The sequence below is a fragment of the Trichoderma harzianum genome (assembly GCF_003025095.1).
Source record: "Trichoderma harzianum CBS 226.95 unplaced genomic scaffold M431scaffold_9, whole genome shotgun sequence".
NCBI classification, from domain to species: domain Eukaryota; kingdom Fungi; phylum Ascomycota; class Sordariomycetes; order Hypocreales; family Hypocreaceae; genus Trichoderma; species Trichoderma harzianum.
In genome coordinates, this window is record NW_020209257.1 from 108,323 (window position 1) to 127,060 (window position 18,738).

At 45.4% G+C, this 18,738-nt stretch overlaps 8 protein-coding genes across 8 annotated transcripts; 3 read left to right on the plus strand and 5 right to left on the minus strand.

Annotated features, from left to right (window-relative positions):
* Window positions 1-105: 105 nt before the first annotated feature.
* Window positions 106-1,756, minus strand: M431DRAFT_90109 (hypothetical protein; the record flags this gene model as incomplete). Its single annotated transcript, XM_024924111.1, has 5 exons — window positions 106-375; window positions 447-645; window positions 707-960; window positions 1,014-1,360; window positions 1,423-1,756. 5 exons carry the CDS (start codon window positions 1,754-1,756, stop codon window positions 106-108), a joined length of 1,404 nt encoding a protein of 467 aa, XP_024772205.1.
* An 827-nt stretch (window positions 1,757-2,583) lies between these two features.
* Window positions 2,584-4,358, plus strand: M431DRAFT_496856 (hypothetical protein; the record flags this gene model as incomplete). The annotated part of the gene is made up of 3 exons (XM_024917532.1): window positions 2,584-3,365; window positions 3,438-3,886; window positions 3,967-4,358. The coding sequence occupies 3 exons, from the start codon at window positions 2,584-2,586 to the stop codon at window positions 4,356-4,358; spliced, it is 1,623 nt and encodes a 540-aa protein (XP_024772206.1).
* Window positions 4,359-4,425: 67 nt separating this feature from the next.
* Window positions 4,426-5,805, minus strand: M431DRAFT_509808 (hypothetical protein). The gene has a single exon (XM_024919363.1). The coding sequence runs from the start codon at window positions 5,660-5,662 to the stop codon at window positions 4,457-4,459; it is 1,206 nt and encodes a 401-aa protein (XP_024772207.1). The 5' UTR covers window positions 5,663-5,805; the 3' UTR covers window positions 4,426-4,456.
* A 252-nt stretch (window positions 5,806-6,057) lies between these two features.
* Window positions 6,058-7,847, plus strand: M431DRAFT_509809 (hypothetical protein). The gene is made up of 6 exons (XM_024919364.1): window positions 6,058-6,357; window positions 6,443-6,627; window positions 6,694-7,192; window positions 7,246-7,264; window positions 7,322-7,391; window positions 7,457-7,847. The coding sequence occupies exons 1-6, from the start codon at window positions 6,228-6,230 to the stop codon at window positions 7,778-7,780; spliced, it is 1,227 nt and encodes a 408-aa protein (XP_024772208.1). The 5' UTR covers window positions 6,058-6,227; the 3' UTR covers window positions 7,781-7,847.
* Window positions 7,846-10,541, minus strand: M431DRAFT_509810 (glycoside hydrolase family 67 protein). The gene has a single exon (XM_024919365.1). The coding sequence runs from the start codon at window positions 10,435-10,437 to the stop codon at window positions 7,897-7,899; it is 2,541 nt and encodes an 846-aa protein (XP_024772209.1). The 5' UTR covers window positions 10,438-10,541; the 3' UTR covers window positions 7,846-7,896.
* A 91-nt stretch (window positions 10,542-10,632) lies between these two features.
* M431DRAFT_483682 (hypothetical protein) lies at window positions 10,633-11,173 on the minus strand (the record flags this gene model as incomplete). Its single annotated transcript, XM_024916139.1, has 2 exons — window positions 10,633-10,778; window positions 10,918-11,173. The coding sequence occupies 2 exons, from the start codon at window positions 11,171-11,173 to the stop codon at window positions 10,633-10,635; spliced, it is 402 nt and encodes a 133-aa protein (XP_024772210.1).
* A 1,517-nt stretch (window positions 11,174-12,690) lies between these two features.
* Window positions 12,691-14,236, plus strand: M431DRAFT_464861 (hypothetical protein). The gene is made up of 2 exons (XM_024915385.1): window positions 12,691-14,051; window positions 14,110-14,236. The coding sequence occupies exon 1, from the start codon at window positions 12,892-12,894 to the stop codon at window positions 14,014-14,016; it is 1,125 nt and encodes a 374-aa protein (XP_024772211.1). The 5' UTR covers window positions 12,691-12,891; the 3' UTR covers window positions 14,017-14,051; window positions 14,110-14,236.
* On the minus strand, window positions 14,200-16,252 carry M431DRAFT_556908 (hypothetical protein; the record flags this gene model as incomplete). Its single annotated transcript, XM_024921464.1, has 7 exons — window positions 14,200-14,925; window position 15,004; window positions 15,035-15,396; window positions 15,505-15,575; window positions 15,636-15,651; window positions 15,714-15,821; window positions 15,872-16,252. The coding sequence occupies 7 exons, from the start codon at window positions 16,250-16,252 to the stop codon at window positions 14,398-14,400; spliced, it is 1,467 nt and encodes a 488-aa protein (XP_024772212.1). The 3' UTR covers window positions 14,200-14,397.
* Window positions 16,253-18,738: the final 2,486 nt, after the last annotated feature.

An 18,738-nucleotide genomic window follows, 5' to 3' on the forward strand; every position in this document is an offset into this window, starting at 1 on the left:
AGCAATGTTGCGTAAGTTGCCAGCTGCAGAGAGTTGACTTGTTTAGAGGCGAAACTACATTTAACATAACAAAACTCAGTACAGCTAGTTCTTGTCCTGGCCTATTCATGCTAATCGGTCTGCCACATCTTCAAATGCTGCCTCAATCGCCATGACCGTAAGATCAACGATCAGGTCTATATCTACCATTGTGACATTATATGGCGGTGCAATCAAAATGTGATCACCAACTTTGCCATCGACTGTTCCGTTTCCTGGGTACAACAATATGCCGCTGTTCCCACTTAAGCCCAGACCCTTTTGATGAACTAGCATGCCAATGTCGAGCTTGGGATCGAAAGGAGCTTTGGAGCTTTTATCTTTGACAAACTCAATCTATATGAATTGTCAGTTCAAAAAATCCAATATAATAAATATAGATACGTTGGAAAATGTGTGTCACATACACCCCAAAAGAGCCCACGGCCGCGAATATCACCAACATAACGGTGGTGGCCAAGCTTCTCTTTAAGTAGGCTTCCCAAATACTTGCCCATGAAGGATGCATTATGCACAAGATCTTCTTTTTGTATAATGCGCTGTACTTCTGCTGCTGCTGCGCATGAAATAGGATGCGCCTGGTAGGTTTGTCCATGAGAAAATCGTCTGCCATTAAATGTCAGCGTTAATATCGTCAAAGTACGCGTAACTTCGCCCAATGGCTCACCCAGATCCATTTTCCAAAGTCTTGATAACACGATGACCAGCAAGCAAGCCTGCAATAGGTGCATATCCGCCTCCAAGGCCCTTGCCTATGGTCTGAATATCGGGGACTACTCCCTCGAACTCCCAGGCATGCATCGTGCCTGTTCGGCCGATCCCACACATAACCTCATCAAGCACCAAAAGTGCCCCGTACTTGTCGCATACGGATTTCATGGCTTTAAAATATCCTTCGACCGCTGGAACACATCCAAGAGCCTTGAATCAAGTTAGTATCATATAGATCAACAGGATAAATGATAAGTACGAACCGCACCAACAACCGGCTCTGCGATAAAGGCACAAACAATCTGAGGCCCCACGCGCTGGAATTCGTCATCCAGTTCTTTTGCGAGTCTTGACACATATTCTGCTGTACTTTCGTCGTCCAACTTGTTTCTATAGGCGTTGCATGGAGAAACGTGTGAGATGTTTTGCATCAAGATTGGTTCATATACCGCTCTTCGACCGACGTGGCAGCCCACGGATAAAGCACCCAGAGTTGTCCCGTGATAAGACTCTCTGCGAGCTATGAAATGAGTCCTGTTAGGCTCTGGGGTTGGTAACTCTAAGAAATATTGCCGGCATAGTTTCATGGCTGCTTCCATCGCTTCTGAGCCTGTCATTCGTAGATTAGCACCTTTATCTGAATACCCATCAAGGTGGAATAAGAGACCGAACCAGAACAAACAATGAAAGCCTTTGCCATCTGGCCATTAGTGCTTCTAATTAACTGTTGACAAAGATCTTCAGCGCTTGGGCACGAATAGAACATGGAATGGCAGTAATCGAGCGTCTTGGCCTGGGCTGTAATGGCATCTATGACACGCTGATCGCCATGTCCAATACACGATACAGCTGCTCCTCCAGTAGCATCGAGAATTTTGCGACCGTCATCGAATTGGATATAAAATCCTGAAGAAGATACGATTCGAAAAGGTTCCTGCTTCAAATCTCGATGTAGTACTGCACTAGGGCCCGTATCAGCGGCTCCTGAACTTGTAACAGTTGACATGATGCTATCCCGTGTGAATTGAATGATATTGTTCTTAGTTGTTTAGTAGGGCAATTATATTCTGAACCAAGATTGGGCAAGACGATTAAATAAAGACAAACGGTAGAGCTCAGCTGAATGACATCTGCAATCAAGCACATGATATGGTCATAAATGGATCTCGGTATAAAAGCAACCTCTTCCGATTCGCTATTTACGTAACGGTGTTCACTTCTCGATATATTGAAGAGATTAACCGTTCGCTTGCATGCAACAGTTGCTCTAGAATATCCTATTTTGCCGTTCAGCCCTCTCGTCAATGCTTGGCTTCCCACCTCCACAGTGTGTCACTTGAACCGTTATCAGTGTGATGCATTTAAGAAAACGGCCACTAACCAGAAAAAGCAAACCGAGATAGTGATAATTGGTTACGGCACTAGTCAATTCTGACTCCCATTGGCAAGTTACAGAATGCCGACTCGGCATTCGGCTCAATTGTTACCCTCTGATTATTACTTCTGGTTGTATTGAGCAGTAGATATTTGGCTTATAGCCGTTTGCAGGACTCATTAAATTGATCTGTCTTATTCTTGAAATTCTTTCTGCAGCAATGTGATGGAGTATGGGCGGTTGTCACATGTCAATTGCTGTTTGCTGAATTGCCTATCTCATGCAGACCCATCTGATGTACTGAAAGACGAGGTATGCACTTTGGTCTAGATGAGACACGCCATTCTCCTAAGAGTCCACTATCCCCTATAATTCCATCTGCTCAGGTCAACTAATTTTAGAAGCATTACTTACACACTCTGAGAGAGTTTCTCAGACGATGTAGCCAGGAGCAGCTCATGCTCCTACACGGCGATGGTTCCAACAAGGCCTCGTCGACAAATAAGGGGCAGAGAAATGCTGTTAGTACTGGTGCCACCCATGAAGCTACTGGGACATCGGAGCAGACTACTTCACCTCATGTGGCATTACGGATATACTCAGCGCCCATGGCTCACAATAGATGCCATTCAAGTCGACTTCTTTCCACTACAAGCAATCTGGCTTCGTATACACCGAATTCGCCGCGACATCACCATCCACTCGAAGCCCACAGCGGCAGTAGGCATGATGATGACGATATTGATCAAGAACTCAGTACTTCGTCTAATGCCGCTGGTAGCTCGATGAGAGAGCCTCAACCAGTGGATGCGGATCATTTTGTGATTCGCGCGTACAAAGCCATCGTAAATGTCATGAATCTTCGTTGGAGTTTGACAGGCCTTCAAAACCAAACATCATTACTTGCGATAGCGGAAAAAGACCATCTAGACAACCCAGGAGCAAGATTATTTGCCTTACGTTCGAAACTTCGCAACGAGCAGCATATGGCTATAGCCATAGACAGAGTCGCTGCGGTTTTGTTGGTTGATATGCGGGATGATCTCGGAGGATCCTACGATGGTGTGCGAGAAAAAGGCTTTCGAACAGCAATCATGGGAAATAAAATGCTTGCGGAGCAGTGGAAAAAGACTCACAAAGAGGTGGTAGAAGAGATTCGGGCGGCGATTACCTACAACTTTGCTGAGCAAATCATTTCACCAGGTATCAATCTCCTGTTGGGCTCGCGATCACAAGATGTGTAAGTTTCTAACTTCTTCTCAAACATAGCCCCTAATTGATGCCAGCTAACCACATTTCCAAACTGCTATAGTTGGGAGAAGCGCTTCTCTCGTAAAAAAGTTGAAGTTTTGCATAGACTCTTGAAGCAAACCGAAGAAGGCCGAATTGTGTTGAGCCGCGCAAAAGACTTGGATGACGCTGTGATCACTATCAAGTGTATCCTCAGCATTCACATCGGATACAAATGGCGCTGCGCAAAATATGCATCGCTAAATATTCAGGAGAGCAGTGAGACGCTCTTCAAAAAGTTACAGGATCAACTATCGACGCGAACGACAGATATGCAACAGTTGGAGAGCACATTGTATTCTACATTGGACAAGTCGACGCCCAAAAGCGGACGGGTTACAGAAGAGAGCTTAGACTCCTTCGTTCATACATCTATTCCGACACCGAATAGCAGTGTATTTACGGAGAAGAGAAAGGGATCAGTGTTGTCAGACCACGACCATCCTTCCAAGAAACATCGATGTTCTCTCGGTAAGTTATGCACGTACACAATATTCGCCTGTCACTTTCTTGATGGTAGTGTGACTGATGAAGGCAATCGAAAATTTTAGATGCACCTGAACCAGAGGTAGGTACAGGGTCAACTTCTAATACATCGCATATAATCGATGGACTACCATTGGCAGTCCGACCTCTCACAAACCAGGAAGAAGATGACAGGAGAGCATCACCCACAGATAGAGTTGATGAATCACTCAATTTTATCTCCCAAAATTCTCCAGAAGACCACCAAATGCTTGACCCGGCGGAAGAGGACATTATCCAATCGAGTTTGCAGAATACAGAGGAGAGGGACAGAGAAGGAGGTCGGATGGAACTTCAGACACAGCTGGCCTCTGAAAACCAGGATCTTGAGAACTCTTTGAGCTATCAATATGGCGAACAATGGGGAATCACCGAGGACGTTAGCACTTTGGACGATATACTCAGTCTTAGTTGGTGATTGGACAAACAGGTCGCCAATGTTACGTCGTGCGCGACAATTCAACTATATCAAAGGACTTCAATAGTCACTGCGACTCTGGTGCCAATTCAATTATGCTATAGATACTTATCGACGATTTTCTTCAATTTCTGAAGATCTAAAGCTTTGACAAATCTCCCTGCCGGACCTCTCATGTCTTGTGCACAGCAAAGCGCATTATAGATGGCCTCTTCAGTTACATCTGCAGCAGCTTCGAAAAGCGCATTGCTTGTAACATCCTGGACGACCTGAACACTTTGGCCAACCGTTGGCTTCCAGCTAAACGCAGGATCTCTCGGGACGTGATGCGAGGTCGAAAACGCAAGGAAGATATCCCCCGAGCTGTTGCTTCCCCAGCCGCCAACACGACTGAATCCCACGGAAGCACGCTTGGCGACCCGCTGTAGCTGAAGAGGATGAAGCGGAGCGTCTGTAGCGAGGACGACGATAATGCTGCCGTCTTTGACTCCTTCGTCTTCACGTCGGGTGCTGGCATCTGCTATGACTTCCTCTTTCATCAGCTGTCCAACTGGAACTCCCCCAACTCTCAGATCGCGACTCGTGCCAAAGTTGGTTTGCACTAAGGCCGCAATTGTATATTTGACAGGTTTGCTTCCCTCACCACCTTCTGATATCAATCCGTCGATTACTCGACTTGAGGACCCGGTTCCGCCCTTGAACCCTTGGCAGATTGTCCCTGTGCCGCCTCCCGTATTTCCCTCTGGAACTTGCATTGCAGAAGCAGATTCAATGCCTTGTACAACATGCTCGGGTGTCACTGCCATAGCGCCGATATCAGATAGATAACCGTCGAACGTTTCTGACACGACAGGGAGGATAAATCCATTGCAAAGACCCTTTTCGGGTCCTTGTTTGACAGCGAGTTGAGATCTGCAGTATTGGTAGATACCGGAGTAAGCCGCTCCAACTGAGTAGCTGTTTGTGAGAACAATTGGAGAATTCAATAGGCCCGTTTCATCTATCCAGTGACTGCCAGTCATCTCTCCGCATCCATTGAAGCGAAACACGCTCGCATAGCAGCCTTGATCGACAAAGTCCTTCCTCGGCAAAATGCACGTAACTCCGGTGTTGACTTCGTGGTGATGGGCGGTTTTTGGCAGAACAATGGATTGAGTGTGTACTAGCACGCCGGGAACATCGGTCAATGAGTTTAACGGGCCTGGGGAATGTCGGCCGAGTCTCAGATTAGGTAGAAGATCTCGAATACGCATGCGGCCTGGAGGGGGTCGCACACGTTGAGTAGAATCAACAGCAGAGCTCATATTTCGAAGATGGTGATGAGAAGAAGAAAGAGGAGAAGAGAAAGGGGAACTTGGAGGAGAAGATATAGTCGAAGTACATGTATGCAATGAGCGGTTTGTTGTGGTTTTTGTGATTAATATACCTGTATATTAGCGACCGTGATGATGATTGAATGGGATTTATGTGGCGTTTAAGCGCAACTTTGAACAACTGCGTTGCAACTTGTGAGATGGAGTTTTTACACACATTTAGCTAGTGCGGGTCTGACGTACCAATTCCTTCAATTTCCGGATTAAGAGCCAATAACACGGCCCCTCCAGCGAATTCGTTTCAGCATATTCTATTAAACAAAACCCCTTTCGTATTCCTATCAGAGGAAAATTTCCCCTCTTGTTAAAAGCAAGATATCTGGGCAGCTCGCTACCATCTGAACCCTTCTATATATTGCTACCCCTCCTCTTCTCTGAGCACTCATAAGGGAGCATCGATCTTACACTTATATATATTCTGACATACTGGTAGACTTGCTCACTACGATAAACATTCAGTCCAGTGCAATTGAACTCATCATCTACGATATTCACCATGACACAGAAATTCTCACCATTAGTATCGCCGCCACTCCCAGCCTCAGCTCGACCACGGATTCGTGATTTGGGCTACAGCCCCGGAAAGTTTGCGACAGGACCCAAGAACTCAATTCTTGACGTACCAGGTAACTTGGACTCTTTTTTTCTTTCACTATCATTCTATCATGTGGCGATGTTTGCTTTGCTAAAATACTCATTCATCCCTCCTAGGTGTACAAGTCGGCCAAGTCACCGTCAACGAAGGTACCGATATCCATACTGGAGTGACGCTCGTTTTGCCGCGTGGAATAAGAGAAACCCGCCTTACACCATGTTATGCGGCAACTCACGACCTCAATGGGATGGGTGAACTGACTGGAACTCATGCCCTCGCTGAATATGGATACATCAACACAGTAAGATGCCTCTGTGGTGATCATCATGTCATTGTTTGTTCGCTAACCCGGAAAATATTACTCTAGCCAATTGCAATCACCAACACTGTGAGCGTGGGTAAGGTTTACGACGGCCTCTTTCTATGGCAAATTGAGCAGGCTCGTAAAGACGGGGAAGATGACATTGAAAGCCTACGACGTTTTTGCATACCTGTTGTAGGAGAGACATACGATGGGCTCCTAAACGATATCAGCGCCTCTGTTTTGGATAAAAACTCTGTTTATGCTGCCATCGAAGTTGCTCAATCTCAAACAGAGGTCCAAGAAGGCAACTATGGCGGTGGTACAGCTATGCGATGCCACGGGTACAAGGGCGGAACTGGCACAAGCTCAAGAATTGTTCCTGGTGCCGATCGTGACTACACAGTTGGTGTCTTGGTCCAAGCTAATCACGGGCAGAAACCTGATCTTAGGATTGGAAATGTGCCAATCGGCGAGTTACTGATAGCCGAGGAAGCTAAAGCCAAAGAAAAGGCAGCGGAAGCGTCTAGCCAGCTACCCACGGGCGGCAAGGCAGCTGAAGGAAGTAAGTTTTCCCTTTTGCAATAATCGAAACAGTATTAACGATTCCTGTTATAGGCATCATAGTATTAATCATGTACCTATCTCGCCATCTTAAGAAAATGCACGCATTGAACCACTGACCTCAATTCAGAACTGACGCTCCCTTACTGCCACATCAACTGCGCCGTCTCGCTCAGCATGCCGGAATGGGCATCACCCAGGTCAGATAACGACGTCCAAAAACCACACGTCCATAGCATTACTAATAAAATATTTGTAACTATAGGTAGGAGGCCATTCTGCTGGAAGAAACTTCTCTGGGGAGATCTTCCTTGCGCTGTCGACAGGAACCTCGCCGAATCAACTTGCTACCGCATCAGATGGTCTTGGCTATCTACCGCCGCTAGAGAGTCAGCCTGTCGAAACACTCAAGAACGAAACGATTGATACCCTTTTCTACGTTGTATCAGAGACAACTGAAGAAGCCATTTTGAATGCCATGTGCAAAGCCGAGACTATGGTAGGTTTCAAGGGCAGGACGACAAAGGCTCTGCCAGTTGACCGAGTGAAAGAGCTCTTGAAGCAGTATGGCGTCGGTCTGAGTAAATAGGTGTGCTTCTGTAATCTTCTTTAAATGATAATGTCGACTTGCAGCGACTGATCAAATGCTTCATGAGCAAAAATAAAATTTATTTAAAAATTACTTCTTCTAGTCATAACTGCTATCTAGTCCACCACTCCCTGAGGCAAAATGGCGACATAGTCTATCGCCGCCTGCTCTTGTGCATCTCCGGTTCCCTTAATAGTCAGCTTGTCCCCCTTTGAGATCTTGACATTCTCAAAAGTGATACGAATTGCTGAGTGGCAGTCAAGGAACGTGCTGAAATCATGACCAAGGTAGTTCTCTGAGTCGCCCTTCCAGGTTCCAAGAGATTTGCCATTGAGTAGTACGTTGTAACTAGCACTTCCTCCCATCACGTCGTAGTAATTGATAGCCACCGTGTATTTGCCGCTCGGAACGTTCAACTTCGTGGTGGCCGTGCCAGTTCCATTTGTAGCAATGGCTTTGTACTTGGACGCACATTCGGTAGGAGAAACATCAACTTTTGTAAATCCCGAAAGTTGCATATCCTCAGCTTCAATACGGTGTGGGTGGTTTCGGACGCGGTTGAGTTTGTCTGGAATGCTCGATAGGTTACGGTAGAACTCACTAATACCATCGCGCCAGACGAGTGAGTGACCTGCTTGATACTGCAACCTGTATAAGACGTCGGCGTATCGCTCAGAGTCTACTTGACCCTTCAGTGATTTCCACGTTGCGGGGAATTTCTGTACCGTCGCAGCACCAGAATAATGAGCATCGTAGAAATGCTGAATAACAGTCTTGCCAGAGTGCAATTTGAAGGTGTATGGCACGTGGTGGAACCATAACAACAGGTCGTCCGGCGTGGTTTGGGTGTGTTCAAACATGTTGGCAACATCTTTGGGATATTGTCCTGCATTTCCTGTTCCATTTGAAACTGTACGGTCCATTCCGATAGTCTTGCTATCAGCCCGTGTCCACTGTCCCCAACCATTGTTATCCTGAGAGGCGGGATTGGCACCATAGTGAGTGTACAGAATATCGGTAAGGGTCTGAATGCCAAGGTTGCCGCTGTAGCCCTCATACGCCGGCCAAGACTTCATGGACATATCAACAATAGCCGCGACCACGTCTCGACTTAGACCAAAAGTCAGGCGAGTCCATTCCTCGACAATGTCCTGAGAATCCGCTTGAGGGTTCCAGGCAAGCCGACCAAAAGCAAAGAAGTTGGACATGGCCAAGTGACTACCAATCCACGTATCATCCATACCGACGTTGACAACTCCAGCATATCCTCCAAGTTTGTGATTGAATACTTCTCCTGACACTATGTCGCGAACATAAGATTGCCGGTGATTGTATCGCATATCGAAACCCAAGATAGTCTGCCATAAAGGCGGTAGATAGACTAGGTGGCACTGCTGACCAAGATATTCCTGGGTAACCTCCAGTTCGATTGACACAGACGTCTTGGGCATATTAGCAAAGAGAGGAGAAGCAGGCTCTCGAACTTGGAAATCGATGGGGCCGAACTTGATCTGGATAAGAACGTTGTCGTCAAACTGGCCGTCCAAATCTTTGAAGTACTGAACGGCAGCATTGGCTCGATCGGCCTTCCAATCGGTTTCATTCAACTGATCATAGACAAACGCACGGAAGACAACGATGCCACCGTGAGGCTCAATCGCCTTAGCAAAGAGATTGGCGCCCTCCGACAAGGTGCGATTATAAGTCAGAGGCCCGGGCTGACCCTCTGAGTTGGCTTTGACAAGGTATCCCGCAAAATCAGGCACAAGCTGGTAAATTCTGTCGGTTTTGTCGGTCCACCACTTGATGACTGTGCTGTCGAGAGGATCAAATGTCGTTAAATCTCCTAGAACTTGTGGCGAGGCAAAGTTGAGCGAAATGCCGACATTAACTCCCCACGGTCGGAACAAGTCTGCGATTCTCTTGACGCCTTGGAGATTGGTCTCGTTGAGAAGATTGGCGTCAGCATTGACGTTGTTGATGACGATGCCGTTTAAGCCGACAGAGGCCAACAAGCGACCATACAGGGGAACTCGCGAAAGATCCTCCTTGATCAGGCCATTATCGAAGAAGATTGAAGCTCCGCCATAGCCTCTCTCTATGCTACCATGTGCTGCAGTTGCTGCGTTCAAATTGTCCCACTGGTTGGCCCATCGAACTGGCGCACTTGGGTTTGAGGCATATTCCACATCTGAAAAATCACCCTGTCCGAGTTGGGAAAGATACTGAAAGGCACCGTAAAGTGCACCGCGTTCGTTCTGGCCGATAATTTGCACTGAGTTGCCCTTGGTGTTTAACCAGTATCCATCTTCCTTCAGGTTCACCTTCGGTGAGAGTTTGCCGCAAGAGGATTTGTATGTCTCTAGAGTGGAAACGACAATGGTTTTCTGAGCAGAGCAACTCTTTACACTGGAGCTCACATCCAGATCAAGTCCCAGGATGCCTTTGATACCCTTGTGCAGTTCTGATGAAGCACTTGCCAATGGTCCATTTTTCGAGGCATTGAGGACGACGATGCGGTTCGGAAAAGAATTGAGATGTCCTTTAGTTGCAGAGGCTGGCAATCGAGCGTATCGCAACCACGCATCAATGCCGCTCTCGGCATAGACAGGCGCAATGGCCGCTATGAAGAGAAGAAGAAGGCTTTGTATCACCATGGCTGCTCCCTTACGATCAAGGCTGTCTGGTTAGGCTGCTGGACCACCGCAACGGTGTGATGGCCATTGTCATCTTTTATGTCCAAATACACCGCTTCCATCCGCCCGTTTTCTTGTCGAGGTATCAATCATCTCCCCGAATGTCAACCAAATCCAAGCAGCAGGTTGTTTTGGCCCGCCAACAAGGCATAGCCTTTAGCCTAAAATACAGAATCCAAGATCCGCCTGGAGACTGGATCCTGGCCGCACTGGAGATTGAGGGGTTGAATAGACGAGATCTGCAAGCTTTAATCTCGGCAGCGGTAATGCCGATGGGTAAAACATGGGGTAATTGGGGAAAGCTGGACATTGATTAAGAGTTCAGATGTCCGATTGAAGAATAAAGTTCTATATTTGCTGCTCTACATTGGAAGAAGAGACGAAATATTGGGCTATAGATGTTTACCTGTGGCTTGATGAGAATTGAATGAGCCTGCTTACAAGCTTCCCCATACTCGCTGCTACTCCCCACATCGAAAAAGGTAGCATCTGCCGGAAAGTCACAACCGTTACCCCACAAAGCTGCAGAGATCCATGTAAACTCAGAAATGGTCAGTCGATTGAGATGAGGGGCTCCGGCAAAAAGGGCCTGTAGCTTGGCTTGCTGGGTTGCTTCCACGGGTATAGCAGTTAAGACAAATTCATTGACAAAGGTAGAAAGATCAAGCGAAATTGGTTGTTGGTCGATGAAAGACATCCATGGATGGCTGACATTGTCCGGCTAATTAGAACCTTGAAATACTGCATATGCCAGGTATTCCGTAGCTTCACTTTTGCCAAGCTTAAGCTCCATAGGTAGATGCTTATTTAGTAGTTTGTACAATGACCATTATGATCCATTGGGTACTGGGATAAAGTCTATTGGGGAGCGCTTGTGTGCTTGAACAATGTTTCCTCCAATAGGAAAAATTCCTAGCTCAGGCACGTTCATTTATAAACATCCCCACACGGCATTTCTTCTGTCCAGGTTCATAATATCCTTCACATTGTTGATTGGTAGAACAATATAGCCTAAATCTCTTTTCATGATTAGAATGTTCAAAATAAACAAACTCCAATTATTTAGTGTATAGAGAACGTCATTCAACTGATGTCTTAATGTTTTGATGCAGGGCTCATATATAGTGCCTGGAGGATGTTTCATTTCCATTGCTCTCAAATCATAAAGAAATACTACCCTCTAAGCTTTGGATACAGGGAGCTTTATTATAGTACCACGTGGTCTAATTTAAATTAAAAACTCCGAAAGCTAAGTGCACCCATTTAGTTGTGCTTCTATTGGGTACCGTTGACAGCTACTTATGGAAGACCGCGTGGAAGGTTTCTCCAGCTTTTGGGAATACTACTTTATATCGAACGGGTTCCAGAAATTTGCCCCTGGATGCTTAACTCACATTATATTATCCACATTCTGCAGTTCAGCTCTCGAGACCAGTCCTATCTCGGGGTCATTTTTTATTTTACTTTACACAAATGCCAGTAGCTTACACATACTCTGATACAACCTTTGGTGAATACGTTCAAACTATTCTGTTAGCAAACAAACGTAGAGATAGTTCAAAGGCAGCATATTATTACAACATAGTATTAACGATTTGCACGTTTTATGTATGGTGATGTTGGAAAGGGCGCTTGTTCACTTAGACTTCGAGCCCTAGATGATGTATTGTTTAGCAACCGAAAAGTCATCCAATTTGATCAAATTGTTGTTTAAATAACAGTAACTGCAAATTGCAAGCCAGAGATTATGTACTCTTTCATGATTGTGTTTGGTGAAGAGTATCGTATATCCGTACGGACCTCCGGTCGGATCCGAGGCTATGTGCCATTTCCGAGCGTCCGCCGTTGAATGCGTTCTTCGGGCGAGAAGAATACCGCCGATCTCAGTATCCTATCACACCTATTACGGTAGCATTTTACAAGTATTCATATGTCACAATTTTGTTTGGTGAAGCAATAAGTCCGAAGAGTAACAATTTGGGATCGTATCTAGCTTACTATAGGCCAACGAAGATAGGCTAGAGTAGACCAGGCCTAGCCGATCCGTGCAAGTGAGATTCATCACCCTCGAATTCGGTTGAATGAGCGTCCTGATAAGCCAAAGTCATAAGATCAGTGTGTTCGCCGGTTGGGTGTGTTGCCGTGTCTGAGGTTGATTTCAAATGCAAGCCAATTATTGGGTCATTTGATTCAAAGGAAAAGAAGCATTTCTTTCACTGAATTCCCATCTTCTTTCGATATATCACTAGCTTCTTACTGTTCAAAGCAGGTTGCCTCTTGCTTGCCTTGATACCATTCTTCCACTACGCTCCTAAACATCGGTACCTCATACAAATGACTTGAAGTTTGCTTGATCTTCTTGCCAACCCTCATCTCTTATTTACCCCGCTTCTCAGCCTCCAGGAGGGTGTAAAAATGTTTCCATCTACAGTCAGGCAGAGCATTGCGAGGCTTCCAAAACGCCCCTCTCTCGCCATCATAGACGATTATCTCAACACATCCGAATCGCATTTCGCTCATATTTCACCATCGAGCCTGCAAGTTACCACATATAATGATACCATCACTCCTATTAACGAAGCAGAGACCGCTCGTTTGGTGGAGCGGCTGAAGCCCTTTGAGGCGATCTCAACGATGCGCGAACGAACTGCATTCTCGGGCTCCTTATTGCGAAGCTTGCCTAATTTGAAGCTTCTGCTAGCCACAGGAACACAGTTTGAGACATTTGATCTTGCCGCTGCTAAAGAGTTGGGGATTACCGTCGTTGCTGCCCCAGGCCTTGGCCGAACTGATGAACTCAATGATATTGGCTCGCGGCCTAATATCAAGAAAGGAGGAGTTCATCCAACCACGCAGCATGCATGGGCTCTCATTATGGCACTCTCACGCAATGTCGCTGCCGATGACGCCGTTCTGAAAACCGGCACCGGATGGCAAACTGAGCTGGCGATAGGCCTAACGGGACTCACTATAGGCGTTGTTGGCTTGGGGCGACTGGGAGCTGCAGTCGCTCGGATTGGACATCTTGCCTGGGGCATGAAAGTCTTGTGCTGGAGCGAAAACTTGACACAGGAAAAGGCTAGTCGCATGGCTGTTGAGGCGGGCTTGCCACCAGATACATTCCATGCAGTGAGCAAAGATCATCTCTTCTGCAACTCCGACGTCGTGAGCTTGCATTACGTGTTGAGCGATCGTTCACGGGGAATTGTTGGTGCCAAGGAGCTGCAACACATGAAGAGCTCTGCAATGCTAATCAACACGTCTAGGGGGCCACTGATAGACCAAGCTGCGCTCCTTGACTCACTGGAGCGCGGGGCTATACGTGGTGCTGCATTAGACGTGTTTGAGATTGAGCCTCTTCCCATGTATAGCCCTTGGAGGAGGACTAATTACTGGGGCCGAGATGGACGGTCACGTCTGATCACCACGCCACATATGGGATACATGGATGAAAGATTGGTGAATGCATGGTATGCCGAAACAGCGGAGAATATCGATCGTTGGCTTGAAGGAAAAGAAGTTTTACACCGTATTGCTTGAGCCTATGAGTGCCTGCTCAGCACCCCAATCTACATGTATGTTGCTATCCAGCATCCCGTGTCGCAAATAATACTGAATACTACACGAATATAGTCATAAATGAACGGTTTTCTTCCACATGTGGTTTTGATGCTCAAACTGCACGCCGTTGCTGGGGTGCTGGATAGTTCTTCTCTTGATCTATAACGAGATTGAATACCACAAATAGCTATCCACATAGACAAACAATGTTGTTTACTGAGGTATACCTCCCGCAGTGTATAATACAACAGTATGACGGTTAATTATCTATAATTATTCTTATTTTACTCTAGGAAATATTCGCGCCTATGTGCATCCCTCAACCTCCTTGGTGAGATACTACATATGTACTGTTCTCTCTCACACTTGCCGCTCTGCTGGCTGCTTACGTGCCTCTTCCTTCTGTTCCAACCGCAATCTCCGTTCCTCTCTCCAGACTGGACCATAGCGGGTAACAATAAGAAGAGAAGGACTCAGCGCAATAATGAGAATTCCAACAAGAGTATATGCCCAACCAGTACCCATTTTGCGGATCATGGGGTCAATAACGGCAGATCCTCCCGCCGACAATAGACACCTAGTCAAATTATTCGCGGCAGAGGCAGTCGAAGGCGAATTTGGATACAGATCAACCAGCAAGAGATTCATGCTATTATAGCAAGCGGTAAGGAATAGGGCCATGGCGAATGTGAGGATCAAAAGGACCGAGATATGCGTCTTTAGCATGGCAGCCCAGCCAAAGCAGATAATGGCCACAGCACCCACATAAACAAATGGCCAAACAATGCTCAGTCTTGCTTTCTCAATGGGAAACTTGGTCAAATCATCGCCTCGCCTTTTGTCGATTGAGAAACCGTAACGACGTGCAACACGTGCATAATTCCAGTCCTAGATATATCCATTAGCCATGATAGACAGCGCAGCCCCAATGCCAAAAGGTCTAAGATTCGGAAATTAGTGTATAACTCTCAGCCAGTTATTCAAGAACAATACTCACATATAACATAATCCCAAGTGTAGCGTGTCTAGGTGGTAATTCTCCGAGAGTAGATTTGACAAATTGGCGGTTACTGTATACCACGACGAGTAGATGATGGCGTTATAGAACAGCATCATCGCGCAGTCTTTCTCTTTGATGATCAACAATGTCTTCAAAGGATTCGGAAATCTCAACCCTCGAGGCTTTGGCGATGGAGAAATGCCTTCGTCTCCCTGCTTGGTACGCGCTTTACGACGAGCAACTTCGCTCAGCAAGGAGCGATTCCACCATGCCGTCGGGGGAATGGAGCCATTGCCCACCACCTTTCTGGCAGTTTCCGGAACCGCGATCGCAAAAACAATGAGGTATATGCTGCCACACTATAATAGTTAGCTTCCTGAGGCTCATGATAGTACTCTGATAAACACATACGATGGTCAGAAACCTGTAGATGGGTTAGCCACTTTGTAAGGAATACTTATAAATACTCGGGCAAAACTGTACCAGAATATAGACCTCCAGCCAAGATGCTGGGCAAGAACACCTCCCAATATAGGTCCTTTCTTCTAGTTAATAACCGAAGTACCAAATTTATGGCGATACATCATGAAAGTCTTACCAATTGCTGGACCAAGCTAAGAAAGCATTGATTAGTGACTGAGAGACTGTGATTCCAAGGGACATTGTGTATCCTTACCATGATCCCGCTTTGTGCTGCACTCATGTATTTACCACGTTCGGCCGTGGTTGAGATGTCGGCAATAACTCCACTATTCAACGCATATGTGCCTCCTGATCCTGAGCTCTATTGAAATGTTAGATATATATGATATGGTCTAGCCATTGTTCTCTTACCTGGAGACATCTGAGAACAAATAACGCCGCATAAGACGATTGACTGGCCAAGCCAATGTTTGCAGCTATGTAGATGACGAATGATATTAAATATGCCGGCCGTCTACCAGCAATGTCGGCAAGATCGCCGTAAAATGATGGGGCCAGTCCTTGGAAAATAAGAAATGCAGTAACCGTAAGATTCATCAAAGATGGAGACACTCCAAGATATTCTGATAAACTGGGGATGCTGGGTAAATACGTATTTGCTGATAAAGGCGAGAAGAACCCTCCTAGGCTAGACATGAAAACAATGAAGAATTTTTGTCGCTGAGTATAAATGGAATAAACAGGCTGTGCTTCTACCTCATGAGGTCGTTCTCTAGAGTTCGGAGTCTTCATATCATCATCCAGAGACTTGATATCGAGCGAGGTCTCCTCAGAGGATGCCCGCTCAGTAACGCTTGAGGCCTTGGATGACATTTTGTCGAAGATAAAGGAAATCTGAAGAGACGGAAGAAAATTGGAAGTAGGTAGCTAACACTAATCGTTGCTATTAGATATGAGAAGTTTTTAGATAAGGAAAATGTGGGAAACTTTAAGCATAAAATAGACTTTCCTCTGTCTTACAATTTCACCATGAGAAGTGTGATCTCGGGAAATCATACCTTAGCATGGCATCAAAATGTTGAGTTTTACCCTCCTTGTCTTGGCATCTCAAGATGAAACGTTCCACATGTCCTCCTGAGTCTTTCCAGTCCTAATTGCCCATCCTCTTTCTGTGATTCATAGAGTCAATATTCCACCGTGATGTCGTTTGAGGTATCATGTGGAACCGAATGAAACATGCAGTGGCAGTGATCATCGGGTTGAGATTTCATTCATCGAGTTGTGGCGGGCCTTTGATTGCAATTTAACTTCCTATAAGCAAGAGTTTTGTGTTGGTCGTTTCAAAGTCAGACAGTTACGGAGAAGATATGCGACCGTTTGTCGATCACCGACGCTCCACTATATAGGCTATGATCTGCTGGATCTGTATACTTTTCATCAAATAGTGTTCAGATTATAGAAAGTATGCCCTCTACGTGGCTATGGGTGTTATTAGTCTACAGCTCTTTACTGGGGCAAATATCTTAGTGGGCGGAAATGAAGTGAGACACCAGGGGGAAATAAGGCCAAATTCGGGCCGTGTAGATCTTCAATTCAGTCCCGATGAATAAGAAAGGTATCTGGGTTAGCGTGTCTCGTATTCAAGATGGCTGTTCAAACTTATTTCTCTAGAAATGGGTAACATATATCTTGTCACCCTACCTACATAGGTACATTGTGAGCCGGCCTCTGTGGAAATTGGACATGTCTTTCACAAGTATCCTGCTATCTTTTCCCATACGTCACTACTGCAGATCACATTCCAGTTAACTTCGCAATGAGCAGATTTATTGAAGAACAATCTACTTCCTATATACATTGAAACCAAAGGCATATAACAACAATTAACGTTTGATGTTATCCAGCAAGCTTCGGCCCCATGAGTACCCCGTACTACATACCACACTGTAGCATAAGATGATGTTTATAGGATGAGCTAGTAAAAGCACGACGGCCATAGGCTGAAAGTTTTCAACTGAAAATGGCTGTATCCTGGCGTTTAATGAGATGATGTTGGATCAGTATGTATTTTTGTACTGCTCTATTCGTTTTATGATATCTTTTGTAATGAACATAGAAAATAATAGCCTCAAGAATGTCAATGAAACCATCCACCACTAATGTAGCACGATTCTAATGATTCTGTGATCTCAAAACACATGTACATGAGACGAGTGGTGATACTTCCAAGGGTGGAGAAGAAATCTTGTCATAGGAACTATACCTGTACCTTATTACACCATGTCTTCAAGTAGAAATCATACCTGTGGCTCCGTCTCTAAGATGCAGCGGCACAGATTTTTCCGACATAGTAGCATCATTATTTTAAATATAATGCTCAAGCACATCTACAGCCCATTTTAAGCACTGCCAAGGGCTTTTATAGCTCAATAGAAAATCTTTCCTGAATCGATAGAGCTATTAAACTATGAATCACAGCCTTGAAGTTTGTTACACTGTGTTTGAACTTTGTTGTTCGGGCCGTTTTGCGCATTTTTCTCACTTGGGCAGTTTGAGTTTGGTATTTAACCTTCATTCGCGGTCTTGCTTCAATGCGCTGTTGCCAGTGATATGGTCTAGGCTTTCAGGATTTAAGCAATCAATGTTGCCCTGATTTTATGGAGATAAAGCTTGATTCTAGACGTTGAATTTATATGGCTACATCCCTCGGCAGTTCCTCAGCTGCTTATATTACTTTGCATTGTACGCATATATAGAATATTCTTCTTATTAAGCGGTATAAATTATTTCAGAAATGAGAGTATATCTCTAACAGACGTGTGTGATAGGTATTGTATATCCCGGACCTTGATTATATTCGAATACTAGGCTCCAAGGCCTACATACACGTTTACTAGAAGCCAATGAGTGTTCCGACCTCCGAATGAACGATCACCCTCCCGCCGGTGATCCGTCGTCCGATAAGAACATATATGTAGGCCTTGGAGCCTAGTATTCGAATACGACTACGGTCCGGGATATGCAGCACCTCCTACATACGCCCCGTTAGAGATATACTATCTGTTTCTAAAACAATTAATATAATTCAGCAAGACGGTTATTTTAAATAGGAATCCAATGCAATAGGGCTTCCTCTTATTAAATCAGGTATTTCTCTCTCATACTGATTAGAATTTAGAAATATAGGCTGTAGATCCAAAGGCTGAGGCGTAGCCTTCCTCTGACCTAGCTATTGCAGCTTTACTGACCCTCTTGATAATAAATATAACCTCTATAGA